Genomic DNA, 26746 nt, shown 5'->3' with positions numbered 1-26746 from the left:
AACACAAGGTAATTTTGCTAGTGAGAGTTTAGCCTTTGACTCTTAATAAACTGTCATCCTCTTAAGTAATTTTAATTCCTATATCAATATCCAGTCCATAAACAGTAGCATCAGTGTCTAATTGAAAATGAGGCTTGTAGCCCTGGTCAGTTAACAGAGAAAAAGTCAAAAGAACCATTTCATCTCTGAATAGTAAATCACACAATGACCATTGAAATAACAGCATTTTCCTTCCCCTTTTTTGCAAATGTTATGTAATATTGCAAAATACGGGAATAAACCTTTTCTGGTAGGATTAAATTCCCTCAAAACTGCACATCTGGAAGTCTCTGGGGAGCTCTCTGGTGTCCAAAGATCTTAGGAGTAGAATTTCCCTCCCCACTCTTATATGTGCCAGACCTAAATTCATTCTTTTAACACAATCCCCATTGCTTTGGGTGCAGTTTCAGGACAGCAGCTTTGGGCTGATCCCAACCTATTTGTAAATATATCTAATTTTGTTCAAAGATACTAACATGTGCCCAGGGTGTTATTTAGGTGCAGTGAGTAAGCCAGGAGTAATCCTGGACCAAAGCCTCCTTTAGCAGTGCCTCAAATGTAGCTGCCCACTTATGACAATCAAAGGCCACCACATGGAAATGCTGCAAAATTCCCAAGCATTTTCTCTCATTTTTAGGGCCAATTTCTATTGCCAATCTTCACTTAATATTCAGTCTGAAAATCAGATTAAATTTTTACAGAGCCTTGGGAATCATCTATTCATGGAAACTCAGAGCAAGACTTTTAAAGCATTCGAGGTAGTTTCTACGCAGGAACCAAATCTGCCATGTTTTTTTCTAACAAGAATTATGGTTGACACGCAAGAACAGCTGAAGGCTCAGTTGTGCCCTTCTGATATGCTTTTTCCATGTCCTTTGTGGTCTCTTCATTCTTTGCTTGATGGTAAAAACAGATGAGGTAGGTGTTTGATGTGCTGTTTCTCCCTCTGAGGGCCTGGAGCTGGCTTGGAACACTGCAGCCTTGATCTTTTCTGAATCAAGAAGAAAATCATGACACTCAACCAAAAGGTCTTTTGGGCCATTTTGCAACTGCCTTTTTAAAGCAACAGTACTATATCAGAACAAGTCTAACAGAAACCTCCAATTCCATCTCTCTAGTGTTTCCCCTTATACAACTATGCTTTTTCTCCAGTGGGCTTGCATTTTTATGTTTTACATGGCTCCTTTTTTTTCCTTTTTGCTGTTCACTACACTTTAGCCACATTATCAAACATGTAAAAAATCACCCCAGCTCCAGATCTACAAAAAATGTAATGCATAACATCCTGCTTTAAATTTTGTCTAAAAGATGATTTTAGCCAAAGTTTTCCTCCTCTGGAAAATTATCATCATACTGAACTGCTTTTGGCATTGTAGGACAATTTGTTCAGAGTTGTAAATTACTTACTCTACAGAACTTACATATTTGCTTACAGTATGTACTGAACAGTTCCTCAGAGACTTTGGCACAGGCTAGATTTATAAGGTACCACCTGTCAGCTAACAGTCACCATTAGTCACCCAAATTGCACAAGCAGACAGACTCACTCACTTAGTCTGTTTAGCCAGGCCGGCCTAAGGATTGTCATGTTGGAAGCTGTGTCTACTTTGGCCAAATATAGGCTGAAGAGGGTCCTGGCTTTTCCCTTTTGAGTATGGTGCCCCTTGTTTCTGGCTAGTTGTGTAACAGTCTTTATTTTCTTCTGTCAGCATTTAGTCAAACTATTCCTTTGCATTGCTGTAAATTTGCTTTGTCTTGTAAGCCAACTGTGTTACTTTTAAGGATGGCTTGAAGGATGAGACAGGCTCTCCTGCCAGCCTCAGAGCTGTGCTAACAGAGCTCATGGCAGGCAGTTCTCAGCCTCCTTAGGAGTGCTTGCTTCCCATCCTAGAACACTGCTGTGAGAAATGAGAGGTTTATGGGGAAATTCCATTGCTTTTCTATGAGCCAGTAACTCCTTCACTGGCCTTGGTCCAGGGAAACATATATATATATATAAATCTCCTGATAATTTATCTGTTTCAGTGGTATCTGTGCGTTCTATAGATTTGCACAGTGCTCTGCAAGTGAGGTGAGGACTCTGGTTTTTCCCTCTTCCTGACTCCTGGCTGTGGTCTAGCCACTACATCTTTAAAACAAAGGCTCAAGACTTCCTCAAAGCTCAGGAGAATGCCATGTCCTTCTGGTGGACAAGGCGTGCAGGTCACAGGTACCTTGTGACCCTCATCCTTTCTGTTTTTTATCCAGCCATCACCTACCAGGGAGAGAGCAGATCATTTGTAGGAGAAGCTAATTATTCCCTTTATGCTTAAACCAAAGGTGCAACAGAATAGGAAACACTGGAGGCCTTTCCCCAGGCTGTAAGAGAGTGGTTCCTCAGATGCTGGACTCATCGTCTCACCGAAGGTCAATGAAGTGCAGTTGCTGGAGTGCCAGGAAAGGAAAGGAAGACTCTACTCATGTTTCTCTCTAAATGGTAGATATACACTTCCTTTACCTCTGAATTTCCTTGTCATGATGGGTTTATTTGACTGAATTGTGTGCTTCTCTGATTTAATTGTTATGTTATTAGGGTGAGTAAAATAAAGCTGCAGCTTTTCTTTTGCTGTATTAGTGCAGTTTAATTACATTTGGGAAAGGCAAAAAGGAGAGTGGGAGCTTGCCAACATTAATGCTGTCTGTCATTCACAGCCCATTGATGACAAGGAGTTGAAAGCTTGGCAGTTACTCTGGTAATCAGCAACCTGGCTGATGACGAATGGAAAAGATTATGTGAAATTTCCTGAAAGGGGGAAAAAAAAAGAGTTCTCAAAAGAAATAAAATACAAAATGAGAACAAAGGGCAAAAACCCCAAACCCCAACTTCTAAATCCAACACTAAATCCTTTCCATAATGTTTACATGAAAGACGCTACATGAAACAGATATAATAAATGAAAGTTTTCCAGTAGTAAACTGTGTTTAATGCCTATAAAAGGAATATGTTCCTAAAATAGGAGCACAAATATGTCCACTTAATTGTTGAAATGGACTTTTTCCCCTGAGCTGAAGAATACATATCACTGATAAAAACCAACCAACTAAACAAAAAGTCTTTTATTGCTATAAATGGCCTCTCAGTAATATTTATTAATTTATAACACTGAAAGGCAGCTCATGTCTTAGAGCTGTTCCAAATATATAATTTTACGGATTTCAAAATACAAATACTTCGTTTTCTTTTTTATTCTCTCTACTTAATTTTCTATTTTTAATACAGGAGGGGGCAGATATTTTATCTTGCTCTTAGGAAAATAAGCAACTGCTATTCAGGTTCTAGAGTTATTTGTAGTATCTCAGCCTCTGACACATAGTAGACTTCAAGAAAATTTCATGTTAAGTGAACATTCTACCTGGATTTGCTGTGATCTGTAAAACGCATAATTTGTGACATTTCTCATTTGTCTTAATTAAAAGCTGAATATCATTCTGAAGCCATTTTTTGGCAGCTTTGGGAAGAAACAACGATGGCTTTTTTGAGGTTTTGTCCTGTCGTTTTTCTGTAGCTGCTGGATATACCTACTCAGTTTCACAAGTCACAGAATTGTGCTTTGGTATTCAAGACTTCAGCTTTTCATTTTGCTCACAGTGGGCAAATGAAAAGGTCCTAAGGTATCTATAGTATTATTAGACCATATTTTTAAGAACGAGAAAAACCCATACACTTGGACAATGTACAATTGTTTGCTGGGCATGCAAGCAATTGTGAGACTTTTGTCCCTTCTATTTTGCCAAACACAGCATAAGACAAGAAAGAAACAAATGGCTTTTAATCACGACATTAAGCAACCCAGGCAATTTAAAGTTTACCAGCAGGCAATGTTGACTGTGCGGGGCTGTGAATAGGGAATTTCTCTTTCACACTGCTGAACAGATACATCACTATGTGGCTCCAGGCTTTTTCCCCACAGGCAGAGTACCACGGCTCCGTATTTTATGAGGAGTTGCAGGGAACACCTAACCACAGCTGAAAGGGGATCACTAAGGTTTACTGGAAAACTACACGAGGCTGATTTGATTGGTAAGTTTAGTGTTAAGAACTAGCTGTGTATTTATTACATTAAAAATATCACACAGGTTAGAGACCTCCTTCCCACTAAAGAAATGACTATGAGATATTAGTCATTCATCAGACCTATTTTCAAATTTCTGTGGTAAAGATGTAAAATTTAGCAAAGAAACCTGTAAACTTTTAAATTTTTTTTTGTGTGTGTATATGTTAGCAGCGTGAAGTTCCACTGCCTGAGGAACAGGTCTTTCCATCCTGGACAAAATATTCTCTCCATGTGATAACCATGCCCAGGCACAACCTCATATTTCTCTGTATTTGTCCAGGTTTCATGGACATAAAGACATGCCTCAGAGCTCAGGTACACCACATATCCTCATGTCCTGGCAAAGACCACCCAGACTGTGTAGATCAGCTGTTCCTTGCACACGTGCATTCCATCTGATCCCTCAGGAAAGCACTGTTGGAGCGTGAGTCAGACCGGCTTGCGAAGTGCAGACTGGAGTGCACAGGCACAGACGAGCTCGGCAGGGCATGTGCAGAAGTCTGACATGTCACAGAAGCACAGGGGATGGGGAATGGAGAACCTAAGAGAGGATGGATGGCACATTTCAGAGCTATAGGCTGTCACTCAGCAGTGGTCTACTGCTCCTCTTCAGCTGTGATACTGTGCTGACAGAATTCTGCACTAACTCTTATCTGTAAAAATCAAACGGCCCAAGAAACACAAAAAAAATCCTAAAGTAGGCTGGATTTGTTCGTTTAACGGATGGTTTTGAAGCACAGGTTTAATTTAAACTACGCATAAATAATTGCCAACCACCAAGAAGCCAAATCAAGTACAAAAATTCAGCTGAAATGATGCACTGTTATACAGGATTATATTTATTATCCATTTCTCCCTTCCCCAGTGATCGTCTGAACTTCATTTGCCCAACTGCCTTTCACTTTAGATAAGGGGATCATTCCCTCTCCTATCAGCTGAAATAAATTTTTGTCTGCTGCTACCTAAGTGCTCAAATAGAGCATTTTCTGTCTTCAAAACTAATCATTCAAAAATGAGATACATAAGCCCTTCCACCTCAAAGTAACAATCTCTTTGTACCATCAAGGGTAACTATTTAGGGGTCCCTTGTTTCATTATGCTATTAATTTGATCAGAATCCCTCCAAATACTGTCCTTGCTGGACAACATTATTCAATAATATCTTCCCCAAAGACTAATTATTTAAAAAAAAATCAAGTAACATTTTGTTGAAATTTTGTCTGCACCTCTTCAATTGACATTTGATACTGCAGCTAACTTGAGCTTTCCCCTTGCTGTGGTGCACTGGCAGGAGTCAAGACAATCAATCAAAGAGACGTTTGCTGCTTCTGAGCTTTGGAAGGTGACGCCACCGGCCTGACTGAAGGTCCTGGCTAAGCAGATGGAACAGGATGCAACTGATGCAGGAAAGCAATTTTTGAGAGCTGCAGTTTCTTCTGCAGGCATGGTGAATATCTTCTTTGTTTCAATCCATTTGAGCAGTTCAGTTAGGAACTATTAAAGCTGAAAAATCAACATTAGAGAAGAAAAAGTAAGATTGACTATTTTCCTCTGTCAATCTACAGCTAAACTCAAGTGTGAGAGGGTAAGATCTACTTTCTCTAAGATTGTCAAAGCCATGGCTACCAGAAGCTTCCAATTTAATTCCCATCTCATTATTTCAGTCATATCATAAAATATTTTAAAATGCAAAGATACTTTTGAAACACATCAAGCATATTTAAGATCGTTTTAATGAACAATTTTAAATGACCTCAAGTGAATTTTAATTGAATGTCAGTTTTCATACAACGAGAACCTGATGCAAATCATAAACAACTAAAAATGTCAAGTACTATTCACCCTTTTGTAACAATAGAGGGTGAGAAATTAATTTTTTTGAATAAAATATTTTAAACCAAAGCCAGATGTATTTAATGTGTATAGATATGATGTTAACTCTATAGATACAATGCTAACCTTCAGCTGAAAAATCAAAATAGCCAGATCTGCTAATACTGATTTATGTGATTTATGTTTACATGCTCACCAAACAAGAAAAATCCATTTATCTTACAAAAGACAAGTAAAATTTAAAAAGTGAAAAGAAGATCTAAGGTACCAAAATCAAATCTTTCTGCTTGTTCTTTTAAAGAATAGTTAAACTTAAGGATTTGCATCCAGCCATCCTTGCCGCACCTGGAACATTTAATCAACAATTTTTAATATTAAAGACAAAAATAAATAAGAACAATGCTTAGCACATTTGCTTCTTTTTTTTTTTTTTCTGTAGGAATTTATTACTCATATTTCCCATGGGGAAACCACACAGCCTCAAGATTTCCAAAAAAAGGTGCCTGTAATTACTTTTCTAAGCTTGTATTCATGCATCTGAATAAGTGAATTGATTGTGAATATGTTCTTCAGCTTCTAATAGGTCCTAACCATTAGGCCGATCAAAAATTTTTCAAGCACATTTATATTGTTGCAAAACCGCTGACATGTCAAAATGCAAACTTTCAAGATGAATACATATGTTTTGCCAGCAACGGAAGCTGTGGGGGAAGGTTTTCAGGTCCAGTTTTGGGGTTCTGAGCCTATGCCCAGAACACGGGAACTTCTCGGGGGGCAGCCGAGGGGTCCCCCTGCCCCGGGCAGAGCCCATGTGCGAGTTTGGCTTCTGTTCGGTCATACAGAACCGTGCGTGGGGGTAGACGGTTTCCTTTATTTCCTCCAGAGCATTTCCCAGGTCTGTCTGTTTCATCCTGACATAGAAGAAATGTGCAAGGTACAATTTTCTTGTCCAGAACGGGTATTTTCCAGCTCGGGATTTGCAGACGGCTGTTTGACCAGCAGTAAGTCACCATGTGTACTAAACCCAGATGTAATTCCACTAACTGTTGCTGGATATCCAGCACGCTTTCTTGCCTAGCAGGCGATACAGGAACATGCGAACAGGAACTAAATTTATTCTTGTAAGGATTTGATTTTTTTTCATTTGAGAATCGCTCTGCAGTTGTGCAGTAAAACCCTTTACATGTAATTTGCCTCTCCTCAATGCATGCGTTTAACTCTCCTGCTCTCTACTCATAATATCATAGGAATGTAATATTATATATTTATGATTCGACGATGGCCTGATTTTGAAGCAGAGGGAAGCTGTGCGTGCTCGGTGCCTCAGAAATACACCAGGCGCTGTCAGGGAAGGGACCTTCCCTTGGCCACCTCCGTGTCCCCTTGTGCCCCGCCAGGACCGGACCTCCGGAGTCCCCCACGACGCCCCCGTGCCCTTCTCGCCCACCACCACCTGCGCTGCCGAAGGGACGGGCGGCTGCTCCCTTAGCCCCGGGGAGATGGCCGGAGAAACCCCCCGGAGTCCCGCAGCGAAACTTCCCCCTGACCGCTGCGGGAAGGATGGGGACGACCGGGACCCCCCCGCAAAAAGCCGGCGCGGAGTTCCTGCCTCCCGACTGCACACACAGGCTACCCAAGGATGCTGCCTCAGCTGTGCCCCGGGCCACGCAGCCCCTCGGCGGGGCCGGAGGACGCAGCCTCCCCTCCCGCCGGAGGCGGCCCCGCGCCGCCCCCGCTGACCCGCGCCCGCGGCGGGAGGGGACAGCCCGCGCTCCGCCGCAGCGCAGCCCGGCCGCGGGCACGGAGCACCGGGGCCATGCAGCGCCGCGGCCCCGGCGCATCACCGCTCCGGCCGGGCGGGGAGGAGGCAGGGCCGGCAGTGGGGGATTCCTGGCCCCCCAAAGGAGGTGGGGGAGGCGGGGGAGGGGAGGCGGGGGGGAGGGGAGGCTGAGCTCCCGGAGAAGGAGACGATCGCTCGCACAAAATCCTGCGTCCTCAAAGCAGCCCCGGCGGGCAGGGTATGTATTTGGGGGGGAGCCCCCGCCCCGCTGCCCCCGAAAGGATGGGGTCGGGGCTGGGTTCCGGGAGGCTGCCCCGGGCGGGAGGATCGCGCGCAGGGCCCGTTCCCGGTGCGGGATCGGTGGAAGGCGGTGAGGTTCGACCGCCTCCCCCGGCTGGGGACCGAGGAGACGGGGGGGATGGGTCCGCCTGTGTTGCCGTGCGAGGGTCTGAAACCCCCCCAGGCGCACCCCCCACCTACCCACCCCCAAGCGCGTCAGGGCTTTGCTTCTCCCAACCAAGCTTCCCCTTGGCTTCTTAAAAAAAATGAAAATATAAATATATATATAATATCAATGCCCCAAAGCTAGAGAGAGTGAGGCGGGCGGGGGGGCCGAGGGGGGGGGGAAGGGCTTTTCTGAGGATCGGGAGAGAGGCGGAGGGAGAGGCGCTGGGAGCCTCGCAGCATCCCGTGCCCCGGCCCCGCGGCGCTGCTGCCGCCGGGCGTGCGGAGCGGGGTGCGGAGCAAGGTAAGGGCTGGCACCGCGCCCCGGGGACCCTGCCTGCCCTTCGGGGGCTGCTCTCCCTGGCCGTGCGAGCTCTTGCTGGCGAGGGCAGCGCGGCCGCTGCCCCGCCGTGCCCCGCCGCCGCCCAGCCGCGAAGTTACTTTGTTCGCAGAGTTGCCGCGGAGGCCGGGCTGGGACCCCCGGGCGCCCCGGCCGCTTGTCCCTTGCATCCCCCCCCGCCGTGCTCAGTGTCACCAGCCAACACCGCGAAGGAAGCCCCCGTGGAAAAGCCGTGCGCGCCTTCCCCGATAGTTTCCCCTCGCATAGCCGGGGGAAGGGGTGATGGAAGAGGAAGAACTTCCCTTTGTCGTAGGAGAGGATTGAGTGACCTCCAAAGTTTTGTTCCGGGAGGAAACCGCTCGATAAGTTTGGTAGGATTCATGCCGATTTGCATGTAATTTATTGCGCTGTTATTTGGTATCCAGCACGCTCAAAGCAGTAGAGCAGACAAAAAAAAAAAAAAGATTGGAGACGTTTAGGTAGAGATTTCAGTTCTTTTCATTGCTTTCTTAGGACCAACGTTTTAAATCTCGAAATTTCAGATGAGTAGTGTGGAATACTAAATAACAATAAATAATAAATGGGTATACTTGTCCGTGGGTAACACAGAGGGTACGGATGGGAAACGTGAAGAGACTGGGCCGATTTTAAACGTTCTATTCTCTTTGGCGGAAGATCAATCAGTAGTTGAAGATTCCTGCTTATGCAGTCTGTACCTTCACAATATTATCATTAAGAGATCTGCGGATAATGTATGGTATTGATAGCCATTTCAACTTCAGTTAAATGAATTTTTTTGGTTTATTTAGAGTAGTGTAAAGGAGCTTCGGATATTTTGGATAAGCTGATAACTAAGCATGATTATTAAACTTTGTGATTGGCTCGTGATGAAGTCTCAGTTTTTTTAAGGTAGATATTTAAAACGCAAGGCTGCATTTTAAAAGTGTATATCTGAAATTTGACTTCCAAAAAATCACGCATCTTTTGAGAAGACCAGTTAGGGAGTCATTGTAAAATGGCAATCTGTGTTGCACCTATTCGTAATAAACAGTTTTGTGATGCCAGACACTGTAAATTATCTGGTAGTGTACTACAAAAATGGGGGGGGGGGGCGGGGGGGGGAACGTCTGATTTCTATTTGTATGTGGATTTCTTTGAAACTGTTAAATGTAATAGTTATCCCATGTATGGTACATATGTGAACTGATTAATATTAGTTACTACCCATGAAATTTCAATGGTGTGTTTAAACAGTTTTAGCTTGGCTCTTGCAGTTTGTTTCATTGTCTCAAGCTATCTGAGACACAACAATCTTTAACATTTCTTGCTTGTACATTATCCCCTCTATCTCCTTTCTTGTCTTCCTGCTCTCCTGTAGTGTAATTCAAAGAAGAGTAACTGCAGAGAATACCTGTATATGTTCGAGTGAAGTAAAATGCCCGTTTTAAAGATACATGAGTGTTCTTGGTGGACAAGAGCCATCCCCTCACACCCTGTATGAAAACCTTCCAGGCAGCTATTAGTAAGAGACTTGCTTTGGTGTTAGTTTGTGATGCCAAACAACAAACATTAGAGAATGCAAAGATAAAGCTGGTGCTCTGATCTTTGTTTAAACAGGTCATGGTTTTTATTTAATACTGCATGCTCATTATGGGAACTGTCAGCAGGAACGTAAAGCAGACTGGAGTTCTGATTTGGCATACGTTCATAGATGATTCTGACATTGACATTTCTGCTTCTTCAGTTAATGGTTCATAGAATAGAGTGTTGTTTGTGATCCTATTTGTTTAATTGAATGTACTATATGAAATCAGAAAAAATCCTCTAGACTAATGTCCTTCTCGGAACAAAACATGTTCAGATCTGCTGCCTCAGGTGCAGTCCTCCTGACCTGAAGAGTTACACAGAAGTGGACTTTTCTGTTTAGTAGAATGTGTGAAAGTGTATAAAGAGATCATTGGTTTTTAAGTCAGCTAGAGTTCTGCCACTAAATTACAAGGAAGGAGACTCAAATCCCCTGAAACCAGGTAACTGCTTAGTCAATTACCCAGTCAGTTTCTTTTTTTCAGACATATGGAAACAATATCAAATAGTAATTAGAAAGTACATTCATAATTGAGAATTTTAATGTTTTTCATCCATGAGAACAGTTTTCATCTCAGCTGGTTAATAAACATAATAAAAATAATTCAGTGCAGTCCATTTGATTCTTGCTGAATCTTGTTTTGAATAATTCAGAGGGGATGTGCAAGGTAAACTGAAGGAAGAACCTTTCTACATGTTCAGTTACATGAAGGAATATTAGAATACTGCAATGTACAGTATGAACTTTCAAAATAAGACTCAGTGTAGCACTGGAAGCAAAGTGGTCTCTAATTGTTATTTCTAACTTAAAAGAAATGCTTAATTTTAAATCCTGGATATTCTAGGTTATGTTTCAAAATATAAGCAAAGTTGGTAATGTAAGAGAGTTCTTTAAGGTCTTTGGATAGTTATCCTTTAACTTCCTCTTAGAAAATCATCTTTTCAGTCAATGTTATTACAAATAAAATAGCACGAGAATGTGATGCTCGGGCAAGGTTGCAGAGTGACAGTCCCTGATAAGATCTATTGCAAAAAGTGGCAGAGCTGTTACAGTACTGGCTGGTCCCCTGCTTCTGCAGTAACACCTCTGGAGGTAAAGCAGTTCATTCCTGGAGACTGCTCACTGCTTGACCTCGTTGTTGAAACTGTCAACAAGTGTGACAGTTTTGCCGTGATTTGACAAGGCAGTGGAAATTGTATTAGGATTAACAATTAGCCATCATGGTATACATGTGGTAACTTGCAGTCATAACTGATTTGGGATTCATTACAGTAACCTAAACACAAAATGCTTAGCATCTTCCATTCAGTCACTATTTAAAATGTTATGATTTACTGTGGGAGTAAAGATTGAGTTCACAATATCATTTAAATATGCTGTATGCTGTGTCAGACTAATATTAGTGTAGTAAGGATTCATCTTTACTCAGACTGAGAGGTGTAATGCAGATACACATTTCAACTGCAAGTATTAGCCCTCACTTGTTACATATGTCTAATTTGTACATTTCTGCTAAAACCAAGATTGTTGTATTTAGTGTATATCACTTTTCTTTACAAGCTCACTTTTTCTGTGGCGTGTCCTCTTCACCTTTTAAATTGAATTCCTCTGCCATGCAGTCAGCCCAGCTTCCCTTATGACATCGAGGGTCTTGTCATTGAACCAAAGATTGAAGCCATCAGAGCAGCTGCACAAGTAGCATATGAAGGAGGCTGATGGTGACTGATATTTTTGATTGTTTTTTACACGCTTTCCTAATTGGCTGTTTTGCACAAGCCTCCTTTTTTGCCTGCTCTCGGAATCGCATCACTTCACTTAACGTGCTGTGTAACTCCAGCACCCTGCACGCCACTTTATTCCTTATCACCTTTTCCCTCCTCTCACTGACTCTTATCATATCCCATCTTCTTTCCACTTTTGTCTTTTGTGATGCTAATCTTGCATTATTTTTTCCTTCTCCGTAAAAGAAAATGGAAGGAACACAGTGTGCTGCCATTGCACCGATCATTCCTGTGCTACATTGTTTTCCTCCCATATCCTTTGTTGAGTTTCTGCAGACTGTAATCTGGGGCAGAGGCTGTTTTACTGTAGGGATGTACAGTGTTCAGCATCATTTGTTGCTGGATTTCACCTGGTCCGTGGACACTCATAATATATAGCAATGAAAGGATTATTTTGGCTTTGTGGGACAGCCTTTCTTCTGGTTCTTTGGTAGAAAAGCAAAACATTTCTACTTGGAAGTTTTCTATACTGTATTGCTGTTCTGAGTTTTGTCCCTCAACACTTTGTCCCTAATATGAGTAGATTTTGGTAAAAGTTCAAGACCCCTTGCCTGATGTAGTGGGAATGGGGTAGATTAAAGATTAGTTACCGACAGAGGTTAACCATCTTGTACCTTCAACAAGAATGACAATAAAATGTCAATTTCAACAATTTGTCAACATCAAAAAAGTGTTCAGATTTCACCATGTTGATCAAATAAAACAGAAAGGAAAAGAAAATTTAAAAAAAGTATGATGAGTTCATTTCAGGACTTGGTTATTTTCCTCCCAAATATTTTTACATTTTGATCGCCGTTTACTTTCCATCCCTAAACTGTGTAGTTTTATTTTAGCATTTTTTGTGTCACATGAAAATCTTTTCACCAGTGCAAATAAAATTTTTCAAGGGAGTTTTTCAAGCAGCTAGTGAATCAGCTGATGGACAGTGCACAGATCTCGGAGCCACAATTCAGGGGCAGCCTTTCTTTATCTCGTAGGGGGGCCCTTTGTGGACATGACTTCAGGGTAGGAGGAGTGACTATTGACTGTTTTTTCCTTACATCAGTCCTGGAGGCAATACCTGGAAAAATAAAGGTAACAAACCCAGTGAGTCCCTCTGTGGACATGAATCAGAGGACATGAAGGGTTTCAATGGGATAGATGCAGCTAAATGAGGGAAAAGTGGAAACAGCAAAAGTAATATGACAGTGTACTTAATTTTCAAAGTTTTGTGTCTAAGACAAAATTGTAGCTGTTAAGGATTTGCTTGATTGATTTTATAATTTATCTTCAGGCCTTAATAAAAAAAGATACACTGATCTCAGAAGTAGTATCACTATAAATATATTAACACGTGAGCTGTGTTCTACATCCCACCTTTGACATATGTGCTGATACTTTGGCATTTAATTCATCTTGAGCTACGGGGATACATAGACCACTTCTCTTTTGTGCTGTTGTCCTCTCAAGGGTTGTTAACATCAGATTTCTTTCAGAAATCAGATGAGAATACTGGCAGTAGAAATGAATCCACAGCCGAGAGGTGCTGCTGCATGAAGAGGGAAGACCCTGTGAATTTATTCTACACAATTTGCACTGAAATCAGTTTGGATAAAGTGAGTGTCACAGGCAAGTGGCTTTCAGCCAGCAGGGCTTGTACTAGACTAGGAAATGAGGATGTGGCCAGTTGTCACACTACAGTAAAGAAAAAGAACTTTCTTCAATTAAAAATTAAACCAAACTGTGTCTTAAATATGTTTTAGTACTTACATAGTCTTCTTCTCAGTCAATAATATTTTGAGAGATTCAGGAGTTTAACCAGATGACATGCCCAAATTGCAGACTGAAATGTAGAATCAAGTCTCTACAACCCTAATTTATTCCTGTTGGAATGTCCATTTTTGTAATTTCCCCACATAACCTATATTTTTGGCTATTTTCCTTTAAAATGAGTATTATAATTTGGGGACTTCTAATTTTTCCTGCACGAGTATACACACATGGTTTACAGTAACATAGTAGATTATGTATTCCTGCCAGAGACTAAGGCAAATTTTTTAGAGTGAGGAATGATTTCTGTGGCTCTTAGATATTTATTTAAAATTTCCTTCCCTAGAGGTAATTACTTATATAGATTAGCTACCCCTGCAGGTGTTTTTAGATAACTAAAGGTAGTATTGAGCAAAAATAGTATCTTTTTCAGGAAAAAGATTTGATTTTACTTAAGAAAAATGTATCCATTTAAATATTTCATTGAAATATGACAATATTTTATACATTCAGGCACTATCGTATGTAGGATTACAATAATGCATTTAGCCTGGACAAATATTTAGTCTATTTGTAAATCTTCGAGCACTCCAGTGCTTCAAATATATTGGCTATATGGTAAAGCAGAAGTTTAAGGTGAAAACAAAGCAATATTATCAGGTTGTGTTGATTTTTCAGATTGAATAAATGAACAGTTTATTCATACGGATGAGAAATTGATTCCGAAAATGATACTGCTAATGAGCCAAAATATAATTAAATCTTCATAAATAGAATATTCAGTTGCTGCATAGTTTTGGGAACCAAGTAGGAAAATGAGAAAAAGTAATTTAAAATCATACAATCATTCAAAATAAGACTGACAAAGAAGGTTTCTAGGTGGTAACTGCTTTAAGTAAGTACAGAATTCGGTTTTTAGGTAAATGTGCCATTTTTGTGTTTTCTGAACTCAGTGTCTGCACCGTTTCCTGGGTGCCTGCTCAGAACTTTGGTGTACAGTAGGTACAGTATATTTTTGGATGAAACTTCAAGGAAGTGGATATTACCACATAGTCCCAAAACCTTATTAATTTATCTCATTTCCTACTTGCTGTGTCCATATAATCCTTTCATGACAGTTAAAGCTCACAAGTATGTTAGTGTTCTTTATAAAGAAAATAATGAGAGAAATGTGCAATATTTATGTTTGAGAGCAAAGGAAGTAATTAATTTCAAGGAAAAAATAATTCAGTCAAGAATTTTCTCATACTGTATGTGACAGGTCGTTACAACCTGCAAAGGAGAACAATGACATGTATTTTAGAATGGTGAGAAATACCTTGGAGGATTTTGTTGCTTTTTGGTTGGTTTTTTTTTTTAATGCAGGTTAAGGTGATTGGAATTATAGAGAAATAGGAGGTTTATTGAAGTCACTGATTTTTTTGCATGTTAGAAACCAGATTGCTCAGTGCCCTGTAGATCTGCAGTTAACAAATACATGAGATATATGATGAGGCACTGAAGTATTCATCGATATGTGAAATATGAGGTTCTAAACGGAAGAGGACAAAACCAGTAGGGTTTTGAGGCTTACAGGTAATTCTGAATTATGTCCCCTGGTTTTGCTTATATGGGTGGAAATAGCTATGACTTCCAGGGAAAAGATACGGTCAGAGAACTGAGTATTATTTGACTGACAACAGTTATTGAGTTTAGATTTGCTGGCGCAGAAAACCACCTCAGATGTTTTTTTTTTAAAGGCTTAGAAGTGCATATTTAGTTTTAGTTATTTTTTAAATGCAATGGGAAATGTTCCTGTCTCCGACAAATCATATTAGTGTAGGAAGCCTAATGATTCCATCGGTAGAAGTGTGAAGGATCAAAATTAAAATCCACAAGTGACTCCATGACATTCGATTGTACTGCCTTCCCTTTAAAGTCCTCATTTCTCAGGTGAGCACACCAGGCTGCCAAGGGGAGGCTCAGTGGTTTTGGTTTCCCAGGACCTGCATTCTGTTTCAGAAGAGGAAGAGGAGAAAGAGGAGAGTATATCCCTCTGGAAAGGCTTTCATCTGCAGAGTGATTTCCCTTGCTCATCCTTTCCCACAGAATAATGCCTTTTTAGGATTATTTCAATATTCATTTTCCAGTGGCAGAACTGAAGATAGCAGATTGATTCCATTGATTGGCCTCTATCTGAACTGTCTGAAATGGGTATTTTAGCAAAAAGCCTTAGTATTTTCAGCTTATTTCTCAGAGTAAGTGGTTTCTTTTCTCATCTCAGTATGTTCCCTTACTGGTGGTCAGTTTATAACAAGCATTTGTCAGGAGGTTAAAGCAAAAGCAGGAATTTGTGATAGCGAAGCTGGTGGTTATAAAAACGTTACTGTGACAATTTGGACCATTGATGCAGAGTACTCTGTAATGATTGTTTGGGGGTTTAAATAAAGGGTCTACTTCCCCTTGTAGGGGATAATCTGATGGTCCGTGAAGGGCACTGTAGTATAGGGAAGACCTGGGCCCTTGTTAAAGCTCTTGGAAGAGTTCCTGGTTAGCAGTGTCCGAGCTTTGCACGAGAAGCAAGTGTGTCACCGTGTGGTCTCACACTCCTCTTGAAGGTACCTTACTGCTCTTGTCTTACTGGCTTTCCCTGAAAAAAATACAGCTCTGATGTTTTATAGCTTCATGGAAATGCTTCTTTTTTTTTTTTTCTTTTTTTGATACTACATTTTGTTCTTTCACTGCCTCTCCAAACCCCAGCTTGTCAGGCTGTCTGAGCAAAATGAACAACGTTTTCTGTAGCTGCCTCTTTGCCCCTGGCCTTGGTACTGCTGAGAGTCCCAGTGTTCTCTTCTTTCTGTGTCTGACTGGTGGTGAAAAATCTGGCAACTGTCCCTGTTCAGGTCTTGCTGGGATGTGCCACAGTCACATTGTGCTTCTTGACCTCCAGATGTTTGCAACTTAGCAAAGTTCATTCCTCAGCAGAGAACACCTTTATAGTTTTCTCCCAATTCATAACTTCTTTTTTTTTTTTAATATCATTTTCATCATCAATATTTTATCTTGGTTTCTAATTATTATTTCAGTGACATCTGCTTGAGTCATGTTGGTTCAAGTCTGGATTCATATTGTGTGCTGCTGGAATTATTTTCAAGAAGTGTCAGTGGTGTTTTTAGACTTCAGACAAAAGGTGGATGATGGAGAGAGCAGTGGGGACAGTGGAGTGAGATATGGGGAGGGACAGTGGACATGAGAGTGAGCCTAGAATAAAGCAAAATCTGTGAGTGGGGAAGTGACATTAAAATAAAACATTGGCTTGAAATGAGAAAAAAAAACCCAAAAAGGTAAATAGGATGCATAAAAAGGCTGGGAAGTTTGTGCAAAAGGGGAAATATTTATGCTACCTATACTAGAAAGGTGTGAGATACAACACCAGAAATTTCAGGCTGAAAAAAGTTAAAGAAAAATCTTAATACAAAGATTTATTTGAGGACCTTATAAAGTACTTAAATATGTCTGGGTAGTCCTATCTCCCTAGTCCAGTAATTCTTTAGGAGAGATGTTTCAACCCGCACAGTTCATGGCCTGATGTGAAGCCTTCTGAAGGCTGGAGCAGTGTCCACTGTACGCAGTGGAATTTGGGGCCCATTTGAGCACATGCTGGAGAAAACAGCAGGAAAATAATGTACAGAGAACATTCCTGCCTTCAGTAAGAAGATGGCTTAGCTGATTTAATAGCTTTTTCTCAGTCTGTGATTCCAACAGCCAGGTTTGTGATATTTATTTTAGTATTCATGTTCTTGCAGTCCTTTTTACATTTCTCTGTTTTTCCCTGGCAGACATCCCGCAGCTCCATAAGTCTGGGGGAAGAGGATGGTTAGCATGTTGTTGCTGTGGGGATTTGAGTCTTAACTCTCTGTGTTGGTAATGCTGGGCATATAATTTTAAAACTTGCATGCTACAGAAGCAGATAATTATTTCCCTGCTGCATTTTATACTGTGGTTTGGGAAAGCAATACATTTCAGCATATTAAAAGAGAGAAAAAGTTATGAGTTGGGGGACTATTGGAAATGGAAACAGAAAGAGGGGAGTAATGGGTGTCAGTCTGGTTATCAGTCAAGCTGGAAGGAGACAGCTTGTTCTGTCGAACACCAAGAATGTCAGTAGTCAGCCAATCACTTATGCAGGAAGAAAACCATAGACTGAAAGGTAAGGTTCAAAGACATCTGTGTATGTTTCTGAAATGAGCTTGAAATCAGCTTGCTACTGAATTACACTTACTGATCCTGTGTGTTACATAGATGATTTCTGTTTAGCACTGGGTATTCCTACGATTGCTATTTATTTTATTTTTATTGCAGGATCTGTCTCCTTTCTCCTTTCCTTTCTCCTTTCCTTTCCCCTTTCCCCTTTCCCCTTTCCCCTTTCCCCTTTCCCGTTTCCCCTTTCCCCTTTCTCCTTTCCCCTTTCCCCTTTCCCCTTTCCCCTTTCTCCTTTCCCCTTTCCCCTTTCCCCTTTCCCCTTTCTCCTTTCTCCTTTCTCCTTTCTCCTTTCCCCTTTCCCCTTTCCCCTTTCCCCTTTCCAATCCGCCCCTGCCCTCTTCTTCTTCTTCTTCCCCTTCCCTCTTCTTCTTCCCTCTTCTTTTTTCCCTTCCCCTTTCCCTTCTCCTTCCCCTTCCCCTTCCCCTTCCTCTTTCCCTTCCCTCTTTTTCTTCCCCTTCCCTCTTCTTCCCTCTTCTTCTTTCCCTCTTCTTTTTTCCCTTCCCCTTTCCCTTCTCCTTCCCCTTCCCCTTCCCCTTCCCCTTCCTCTTTCCCTTCCCTCTTTTTCTTCCCCTTCCCTCTTCTTCTTCCCTCTTCTTCTTTCCCTCTCTTGTCTTTATGGCTTCTATGTGTCCAGGGTTGGCAGCGAGTGGCTGTCACTAAGCAGAAGGCTCAATATGCTGTTGTGTATCTTTTTTTTCCCCTTCCATTTTTTTTTACATCAAGGGAAATAGGTTGTCTTCCCATTTTTCACCTGTGTATAGAGTGTACTTTCTGCTGACTGCCCATGGCTGCCATTCTCTCAGTCTGGCCTAATGGTGTGATTCACACACTTTCCTGTGTGCAAGGGTTGATTCCCTGCTTAAAAGATCTCTTCAGCACTAAAGGATGTGTCGAGTGGTGTACTGGATGTGTTTCTGTTCACAAACAAATTCTGTTCACTCAAATTGTCTTTTGAGTTAGATTGCGTTAGTAATTGTTATTCCACTTGTTCAGAAAGAGGAAGAGAGCCAAAGAGCGGGTATTGGGGTACATCCACATTTATCTGCTGATTCTGCAGCAGATTTGACATCTGACTTATAAATTGTAAAGGATAGGACCCAAAGAGGAGGCTGACAGAAGCTGTTTCCTCAGCTGCTGTGGGCTCCTGAGAACTTCCTAAGGCTAAAGGGAGATTCTAGGTCCCTAAGGCAGTGCCTTAACTCCTTCATAACCCCAGTTCAGTTGTAGGTAAAGTGGGCATAATCCCTGAATTGTAAAAAAAAGGCTGTGTTTTTCAGGTAGTTCGAAATCCTTATGTAGAGATGTGGAATCATAAATTATTTCTCTTACTGGAGAATATTTCTAGAGGTCACCAGTTCTAATAGTTTCTTTCAAACAGAAGTAGGTTCACGTAGAACAGTTTGCCCCCCATAAAATCTCTGACCTTGACTATTGAAACTTCTTTACAAATGCATTATTTAATACAGGAAGCTCCTTAGGGAAGGTTCTTCACATCTGCTGTCATAATTTCTTATTTCCTAAATGCAGCAATTTATACTTGATTATTCTTACAAGGATCATGCCTCCCTTCCCTCCCCCTGCTCTGGCACATTCCTTTGTGCTGCTGCTTCTTCTGTAGCCTGAACGCAGCATCTGAGAGTGTTTGAAATCCCAAATTTTCTTTGTTGTTATTCTAGCATTTCCTTGCCACTCCGTTCTAGGGGAGGGCATGCAGGAATCTGCTCCTTTATTCTGAGGCTGTTTTGCTGTGGCTTGTTAGTGACAGCAAGTTGTCATCATCTTACAGCCATTCAGCCAGTAACAAAAACCAAGCTGAATCTTTCATTTTGGCTTCCTGAGAACAAGATTTCCCCAAACAAAAATACCCTGCCACTTCTTGGAGCACTTAACATCTGTGGTAGTTAAGCAGAGGGCTGCAGCCCAGATTTTTAAAGATGCTTAGGTGCTTGACTGCCACTAAACTGAATTGGACCTAAGTACTTTTAAATAACTTTAAATATTTGAGTGACTGTGAAGGTCTCCCTCATCCATCACTCTCAACAGTGATCCATTCAGAATGGCAGAAAGGCACATCAGCATGGCCACCGAAAATACTTCTAGCCCTGCTCTCCAAAACTCGGCATATTACGTGAATTGCTGCATTCTAGCGTGGCTATTCATGAAATATGTCTTTGAATCAGATTGCTTGTATTCCCTAGAAGAAAAGAGTCCCTGCTTGCATGAAAGTCAATATTTAAGTCAGACAACTTTTAAAAAGGATGCAAAGTTATACTGTAAAAATACCCACCTTTATAGCTTATAATCCATTTTTTATTAAAACTGGGAAATAAGAGTAAAATTCACATTTAAATTACTTTCTGCTGTTTCTAGGGGATACTCTTTGCATTCCGGTTGGTTTCACTTTGTTCTTCCCCTACCCATTTTCAGTACTGCTGTTCTAGACTTGCATAGCCTTCGGGGAAAAATTTATTCCCAAACATAAAACCTGTATGGATTTTACATTTTTTAATATTTAGTAACATTTAACTGTGTGTTAGCCTTGGAATCATGCTGTTTTCCTGTGAATCTAGAATGCTGGGCTAGTACTGACTGAAAACTGTTTGAAGAGGGGAGCTCTTCATATTTGTGTCCTTCACTCAAGGAGTTGTGTCCTCCTCAAGGAGTTCTTTCAGTGACAATGTAAAACCAGGATCAAGTGCATGGAAAGCCATTCACTCTTCTGTTGATGTAAAGAACAGGCACTCACAATGCTTCTCTGTAATAAATGTCACAGAGTCCGGGAAAATTTAGTTAAACTAGTTCTTGTTCAATTAACTTGCATTGGAGTTGTGCATAGTCATGTATTCAGTTTCAGGTTTGGTGGGGGTTTTTTGAGGGAGGATGGGGAATAAAAGTTCATCAGTTCTATGAAAAAAAAGAAAGTAAATGACTGTGTTGGAAAAACATTATGATTTGATGTGGCTTTCTGAATGACTGTCTTGTCTTTTGGGTTTGGATTAAAAGTCTGAAATACTTGAGCAAGTTGCCCCTATGTTCTGTAGCAAGTTTACTTTCATGACGTGCTTCCCACCCCTTATCCATGAGGTCACTGAGCTGGAAAGGTTTGCAATGGGTTCTTTGAGCAGTCGGTCTTTGTCCCTCCGTCTTCACCTCGTATTAAAGCAAATTCCAAGCAGATGAAGTGTCCGACAGTCATGCTGCATGTCTCCAATCTGCCCTAGGTGTTTGGAAGGGGAGTGTGCTGGTTGGGTCGGGGGCTGTCATGGTGCTCGCCCCTGGAGCAGGAAGATAGCAGAAATGGTGGCCTGAGGGCGCCGGCCCCGCGCGCAGACATGGCCTTCGCCCAGTCCCACATCATGGCAGCCAGGAGGCACCAGCACAGCCGGCTCATCATCGAGGTGGATGAGTACAGCTCCAACCCCACACAGGCTTTCACGTTCTACAACATTAACCAGGGACGCTTCCAGCCCCCACATGTGCAAATGTAAGTATTATAGTTTTGTTATTGCTCTAGCACAGCCTTCGGAATGGTTATTGCCTTGTCAATGTGGTATTTGATGGACCAGTCAAAAAGAATTCAAAGAACACTGTTTTGCTGCTTTCTAATAATAATTACTATAATGACACAAAATCAGTCCATTTGAAAAGTACTTTGTTAAAAGATGGGAGAAAGATTTCTTTACTGGTGTAAGTGTAATGCATAGTACTTACGTATTAAAAAGAGAAATAAAAAACAAGCAGTGGCAATAAAACACGAGATGCTACAAGGATAATACTTTCTGCAATCTTATAATGTTTGTTTGCTTTGTGCACTTGCATATTGATGTACAGAGCTTCTGAAAATACCAAGTCTGGATCTGTACAGCACACATTCTGTTTGGTTGGTTATATTACAGCTGCATACAAAGGAAAAATCATATCAATACATAAAATACTGTGGGCACCCATCCGACAACTTACTTTCCTACCAATGTGCTTAAAATGCCAAGTGCTTAAAGAGTAATTAAAATAATATGTTTGTTTCTGACTTCTTATATAATGACAACATCAGTAAAATTAACTGCTCTAGATGATTTACTTGTAACGTAAAGTGGAGAATTATAATTACGAAATGAAATCTGCCATAAAGTTTAAAGCCAGAAGGAAGAGCAAAACACTAAAGCTATTACAAATAAATTAAGTATAAAATTCTACTGTAAAATATTTTTATAGGGAATAAAAATGTCTGCACCATTTTATTGTGTTTATTAAAGAGAGAAGCAGCCTTATCTGTAGATCAGATGGCTGGTTTTCCTTTTTTAAAAGGGAACCCTTTTCCTTTAGAAAGACTGAACAAATAGCCACCTAGTTTACTTTTTTGGTATTTAATATGATTTGATAACTTAAAAACATAGGTCATGATGTCTGCAGTTAAAAAACTCAGCACTTGTGACTGGTTGAATGTTGTATGTCTATTTAGTGAACACTTCTTTGGTATAAATTAGATTATATAAAACAAATCTGATGACTAACACGTATATCAAGATGGTGAGCAAACACTGAGTTTTTGGGGGCAGTGTATTATGGTCTGTGTTGGGGTTTTTTAGATCCTACTGAAATGCAAACAGTAAAATGAGTTGAGTGTTAGCACTGGGAAACATCTTTTGTTTATAGAGCTGGCAAATGGTAGAAAAAGTACAAACAAACAAATGTGGGTTCAGAAATACTTTTACAAATGAAAATGCCAAATGCAGGTTGCCTGATTTGTTGAGGCTTAGCTATTCTTTGTGGATATTCAGACAGCTCCTGGGCGCTCAGGAATTTGTTTCCTGGTCTTAAAAGCTGAGTGTGTTTTACTGGGCTGAAAACAAGTTATTTATTAGTATTCACTTGGTTCTCAACAATATGCTGTTTAAACTTCTAACCAGCAAGAAATCATGTTACTGGAGGCTTAGGCAGTCAACTACATGATAGAAACCCAGCACCCAAGCAAGTACTTGAAAATAAGCTATCCCTAGAAAATAGTTCCTCAGAAGAGTTTAGCAATCTCTCATGAATGCTTAATACTATTGAAGAAGCTCGTGCAAATAGAAAAACAGGCCAAATCAATTGAAACATGTACCACAATCTGACCTATGCTTTCTCTTTGTACAGAAATAGTAAATAATGTTTCTGAATACCAGCAGGATTGCTTTTTCTTTTTTCTACCAGTGAATAGAATAGTAACAAAGAAAGGAAAAGTAGACGCAAAAAGGGTGACAAAAGCACCTTTTATTCACATGTTTGTTGTGGGTGAAATCTTAGCCCTGCTTCTGTGCGTGCAAGTTTTGTCCTTAACTTCAGGGAGGTGAAGTCTTTGTGCATGGTTCAAAATACCTCCATTAGTGATGTTGCAGGCAATCATAAACATTTCACGTAGACCTGTTAACATCTGAACTCACAGTAAACTACTTTAACCACTCAGGGGGAGGGTTGTGTGCTTCTTTTCTTCTGGATTCAGTCTTGCAGCTCTTCCTTGGTCCTCTGTGCAGGTTTGGATTTCGTATTTCACGTTTTAGCTCCCAGAACATGCTGACAGCCCTTCCTAGATCTGTTGTAGTCCGGCATCCTTGTGCTTGTGAGATGACTGGGTTGCCTCTGACAAGAAGGGGGGTAAATTCTGCCAGTGTTTTCAAGTCCATCAGTCATTTCTGGAAAGTGCCTGTCTCGCTCCTTCATGAACTACTGAAATCTAGCGTATAAACGAACCTCCAGAAGTGTTTTTGCTCTGAGATGTTCCAACTTTGCTTTTCAGTTTCTCTGCAAGTTTTCCTACTGATCTAAAGAAAAACAAAAGCATTTGCACAAAAATAATCAGCAGATCTGTATTCCTCTGCTCGTGCTGCAAGCTGTGCATTGGGTGTTGGTGTGACAGCTGCTGTGGGAATGCGTTACACAAGAATATGGGGATTGAGCCTTCAGAAATTATTTCCAGTAATAAAACTTAGATGTGTTTGCGAAACTTGACATATGCTTTTACCTATATATGGTCTCAGTGTGTGCATATCACTTCAACATGAGAAATCTGCATCTCATTTATTTGGGTTTTTTTTTTGTACTGATGCACTTTTCCCACGAAAATTCTCTGGCCAGAATTTAAAAGTTACACATACCTCAGCAACCAGGAAAATGCTGTCCACACCTTCCCCATCCCCATCCAAAGCATGTGCATTATGTGCTGCTTGGGGTTGCCATGGTAAGTCTGCTGTTCTTTCCATACAGCTTCCTATGTGAAATGCACACTACTCCCTAACACCCAGCTTACTGCTGTGCTGAGCTTTAAAAGATTTCTGAAGGAGAAGCAGTACCTGCCTTAAAGGCTACCCTACCACAAAAAGTAGTATTTTAGACCAGTCCATATCCTTATATTTGCCAAGGTAGTATCCATGATTTAAAGCTGGCTTAGTAATGCCATCTGTAACTCACATTGGGAAGTGCTGGGCAGGGAGAGCAATAATTCAGTTACTGGACTGATGTTTAATCCTTTTAGCTTGAACATCTACAGTGATAGTCAAGGTCAGCCCCACATCGTTTTTATCCGACCCTCCTGGTTAACTCTGTGAACTGTCTGCGTTGTCCTTCACACAGCTCCCACCTGAGGGCAAACCCTCACTGCCCAGTCTAAACTCCACCATTCACCGCCCACATTCCTTTGCACCCCCGCTGCCTCCCCTAGAGCTCGTCCTGTGCAGCTCTCTCCTCCAAAACAGAGGCATTTTTAACATCTCAACCCTTTTCCCTCATCTGCTCTTCTCCATGTGCCCTACTTGAGGTGTTTCCAGCTGCTTGGAGTCCACTGCACTCTTTGCCACCCAAGTTTTGGAGTTCCCACTACATCCTTGCTTACATATGCCCCTGGCATGTCGTTCATCAGGTAGGATGTGATCACAGCTGGGTTTACTCCTCAGCTCATATTTAGCTACTTTCTGCTCAAAACCTGGAACTTCAGAAAGACAACTATAAGGTCTTTGTGCTAAAAGGCTGCTCCTCCAGTTTTGCTGTAAAAAACCCAATATTTCTTCTTCCTATATGGGAAAGATGGGTACAAAATAATTGGTTCATACTCTGGTGACATTGTAGAAAATGCTAAGACCTTTTTCTGTATTTAACAAGGTTTCAATGTTTTAGGTTTGTTCCTCATCCTCTCACTAATCCTGTGAGGTTGTCAAAACCACCTCAGTTTATCTGCCTATAAATTTAATAGAATTTTTTGACACAGAGAAAAGATTAAGTGATTAAAGATTATCTTATGTCTTCTTATGTCTTTTAAGCAATAAAATGATTTTTGAAAATTTACCTAGTAAACAGAAGTAATATTATTAATAGCAGAGATCTCTATTTTTTTTTTTTCCTGGGTTTGTTTATGTAAAAGTAAGCTCCTGAATTGAAGCACAACCAGCAAGGGACAGAAATATGTACTGTGTACTGCATCAGTGAACAAAACTAATTTTATTTGTCCTTTCAAAAGAAATGTTGTAAAAATAAAATAGTTCATAACAATTCTGTATATCTCTCTGGTTTCTAGTGACACAAATATAACTCTTGCATCTCTACCTTTTTGATTTTATTCCAGCAGAATTCCCTAACTGGAGTAGCAGATACAGTATAGCTGCATATAGATTTGCTTCTGTGTATTCAAACAAAATATGGATTCAGGTTAAAAAGATTGATTTGAAAATAAGTATTCCTCCTATAGCAGAGAGGTGTTCTCTGATTTCCTCTTTTAAATTATAAGTGAACCTCATCAAACTGGGTCATATCTTTTAGTTTCCTCAGTTTTGAATGTACAGATTGGGTTCTGAACAATGCAGCCTCACCCCTCACAGCATCTGATTTCATTTAGTGTAATTAAGCCCAGAAAGTTGTCACTTTGTCCTGACAATAGTCAGGCTTTAACGTACATTTACAGCTGTTAGGAGAGTTTTTATGTTGCTTTACATTAACACACTGAAACATATCTCCAAAATGTGTTAATTAAATTTGCTGGAATTGAGTTACTTGCAGAAAAGAAGTTATAATTAGAAAAAAAATGCATTTAAATGCATTTATGTATCTGAAATAAATCTTTTCCCTGTGTACAGTGTAATCATATTTAAACAATGAAATGGGGTAGTATTATTCCTTTGAAACTGGCAATGCCTTTGATTTATTTGTAAGTATTTGTGTCAGAGTTACTGCCATAGTCCAATCTCTTTTCCTTAATCTCTTTAAATTAATCTATCTACACAACAAATACTGAAAATGTTGTGATGCAAACATCAAGATCTTTTGCACCTCCCATTAGTGTTAGGTTTGTTTTAATAAATCCTTCCATCAGGCAGATTTAGAAGTCTGTGGAAGCTTTTGTAAAGGTAAAAAGCAGTATTAGAATTGCAAAGCAGACACTAAGAAGTACGTAAATACTTTATAACCTTGTTATGATGCATTTCCTGCAGGGTTGATCCGGTGCCCCATGACGCTCCCAAGCCTCCAGGATATACACGATTTGTCTGTATTTCTGATACTCACTCAAGAACTGATCCCATCCAAATGCCATATGGAGATGTGTTAATACATGCTGGTGATTTTACTGAGCTGGGACTTCCTAGTGAAGTAAAAAAATTCAACGAGTGGCTAGGTAGGTATTGAATTCTGTGTGGATTTGAAAGTAAATTTGTTTACTGATCGTGTCTGCCCCTTCTGCCTCCCAGTTAAAAACCTTCACCCACTCAGAAATCATGAATATTAATTTGACTTTTAAATTTGAATGGCAGTGAGCGGGAATCAGAGTCTTTTTTTTCCTTAGTTTTGAAAAATATTTTTGCATTTTTCCAACTGAGCAAATAGGATTTGTGAGACTAT

The 26746-nt window shown here is 40.6% G+C and overlaps 1 protein-coding gene across 2 annotated transcripts in view; it reads left to right on the top strand.

Moving 5' to 3' along the window:
• Positions 1–21219: 21219 nt before the first annotated feature.
• Positions 21220–26746, top strand: part of MPPED1 (metallophosphoesterase domain containing 1) — a gene marked incomplete at both ends in the record, with an annotated part of 45938 nt that continues 40411 nt past the window's right edge. For both annotated transcript variants that reach the window (XM_082280453.1, XM_082280452.1), the window contains 2 exons: positions 21220–21371; positions 26341–26526. In XM_082280453.1, coding sequence (XP_082136579.1) covers positions 21220–21371; positions 26341–26526 — 338 coding nt within the window. The remainder of the gene's footprint in view (positions 21372–26340; positions 26527–26746) is intronic.

Source organism: Coloeus monedula, assembly GCF_965178545.1.
Source record: "Coloeus monedula genome assembly, chromosome: 4".
Classification (NCBI taxonomy): Eukaryota; Metazoa; Chordata; class Aves; order Passeriformes; family Corvidae; genus Coloeus; species Coloeus monedula.
Note: the sequence above shows the minus strand (reverse complement) of the source record. Positions and strands in the feature narration are given on the sequence as shown.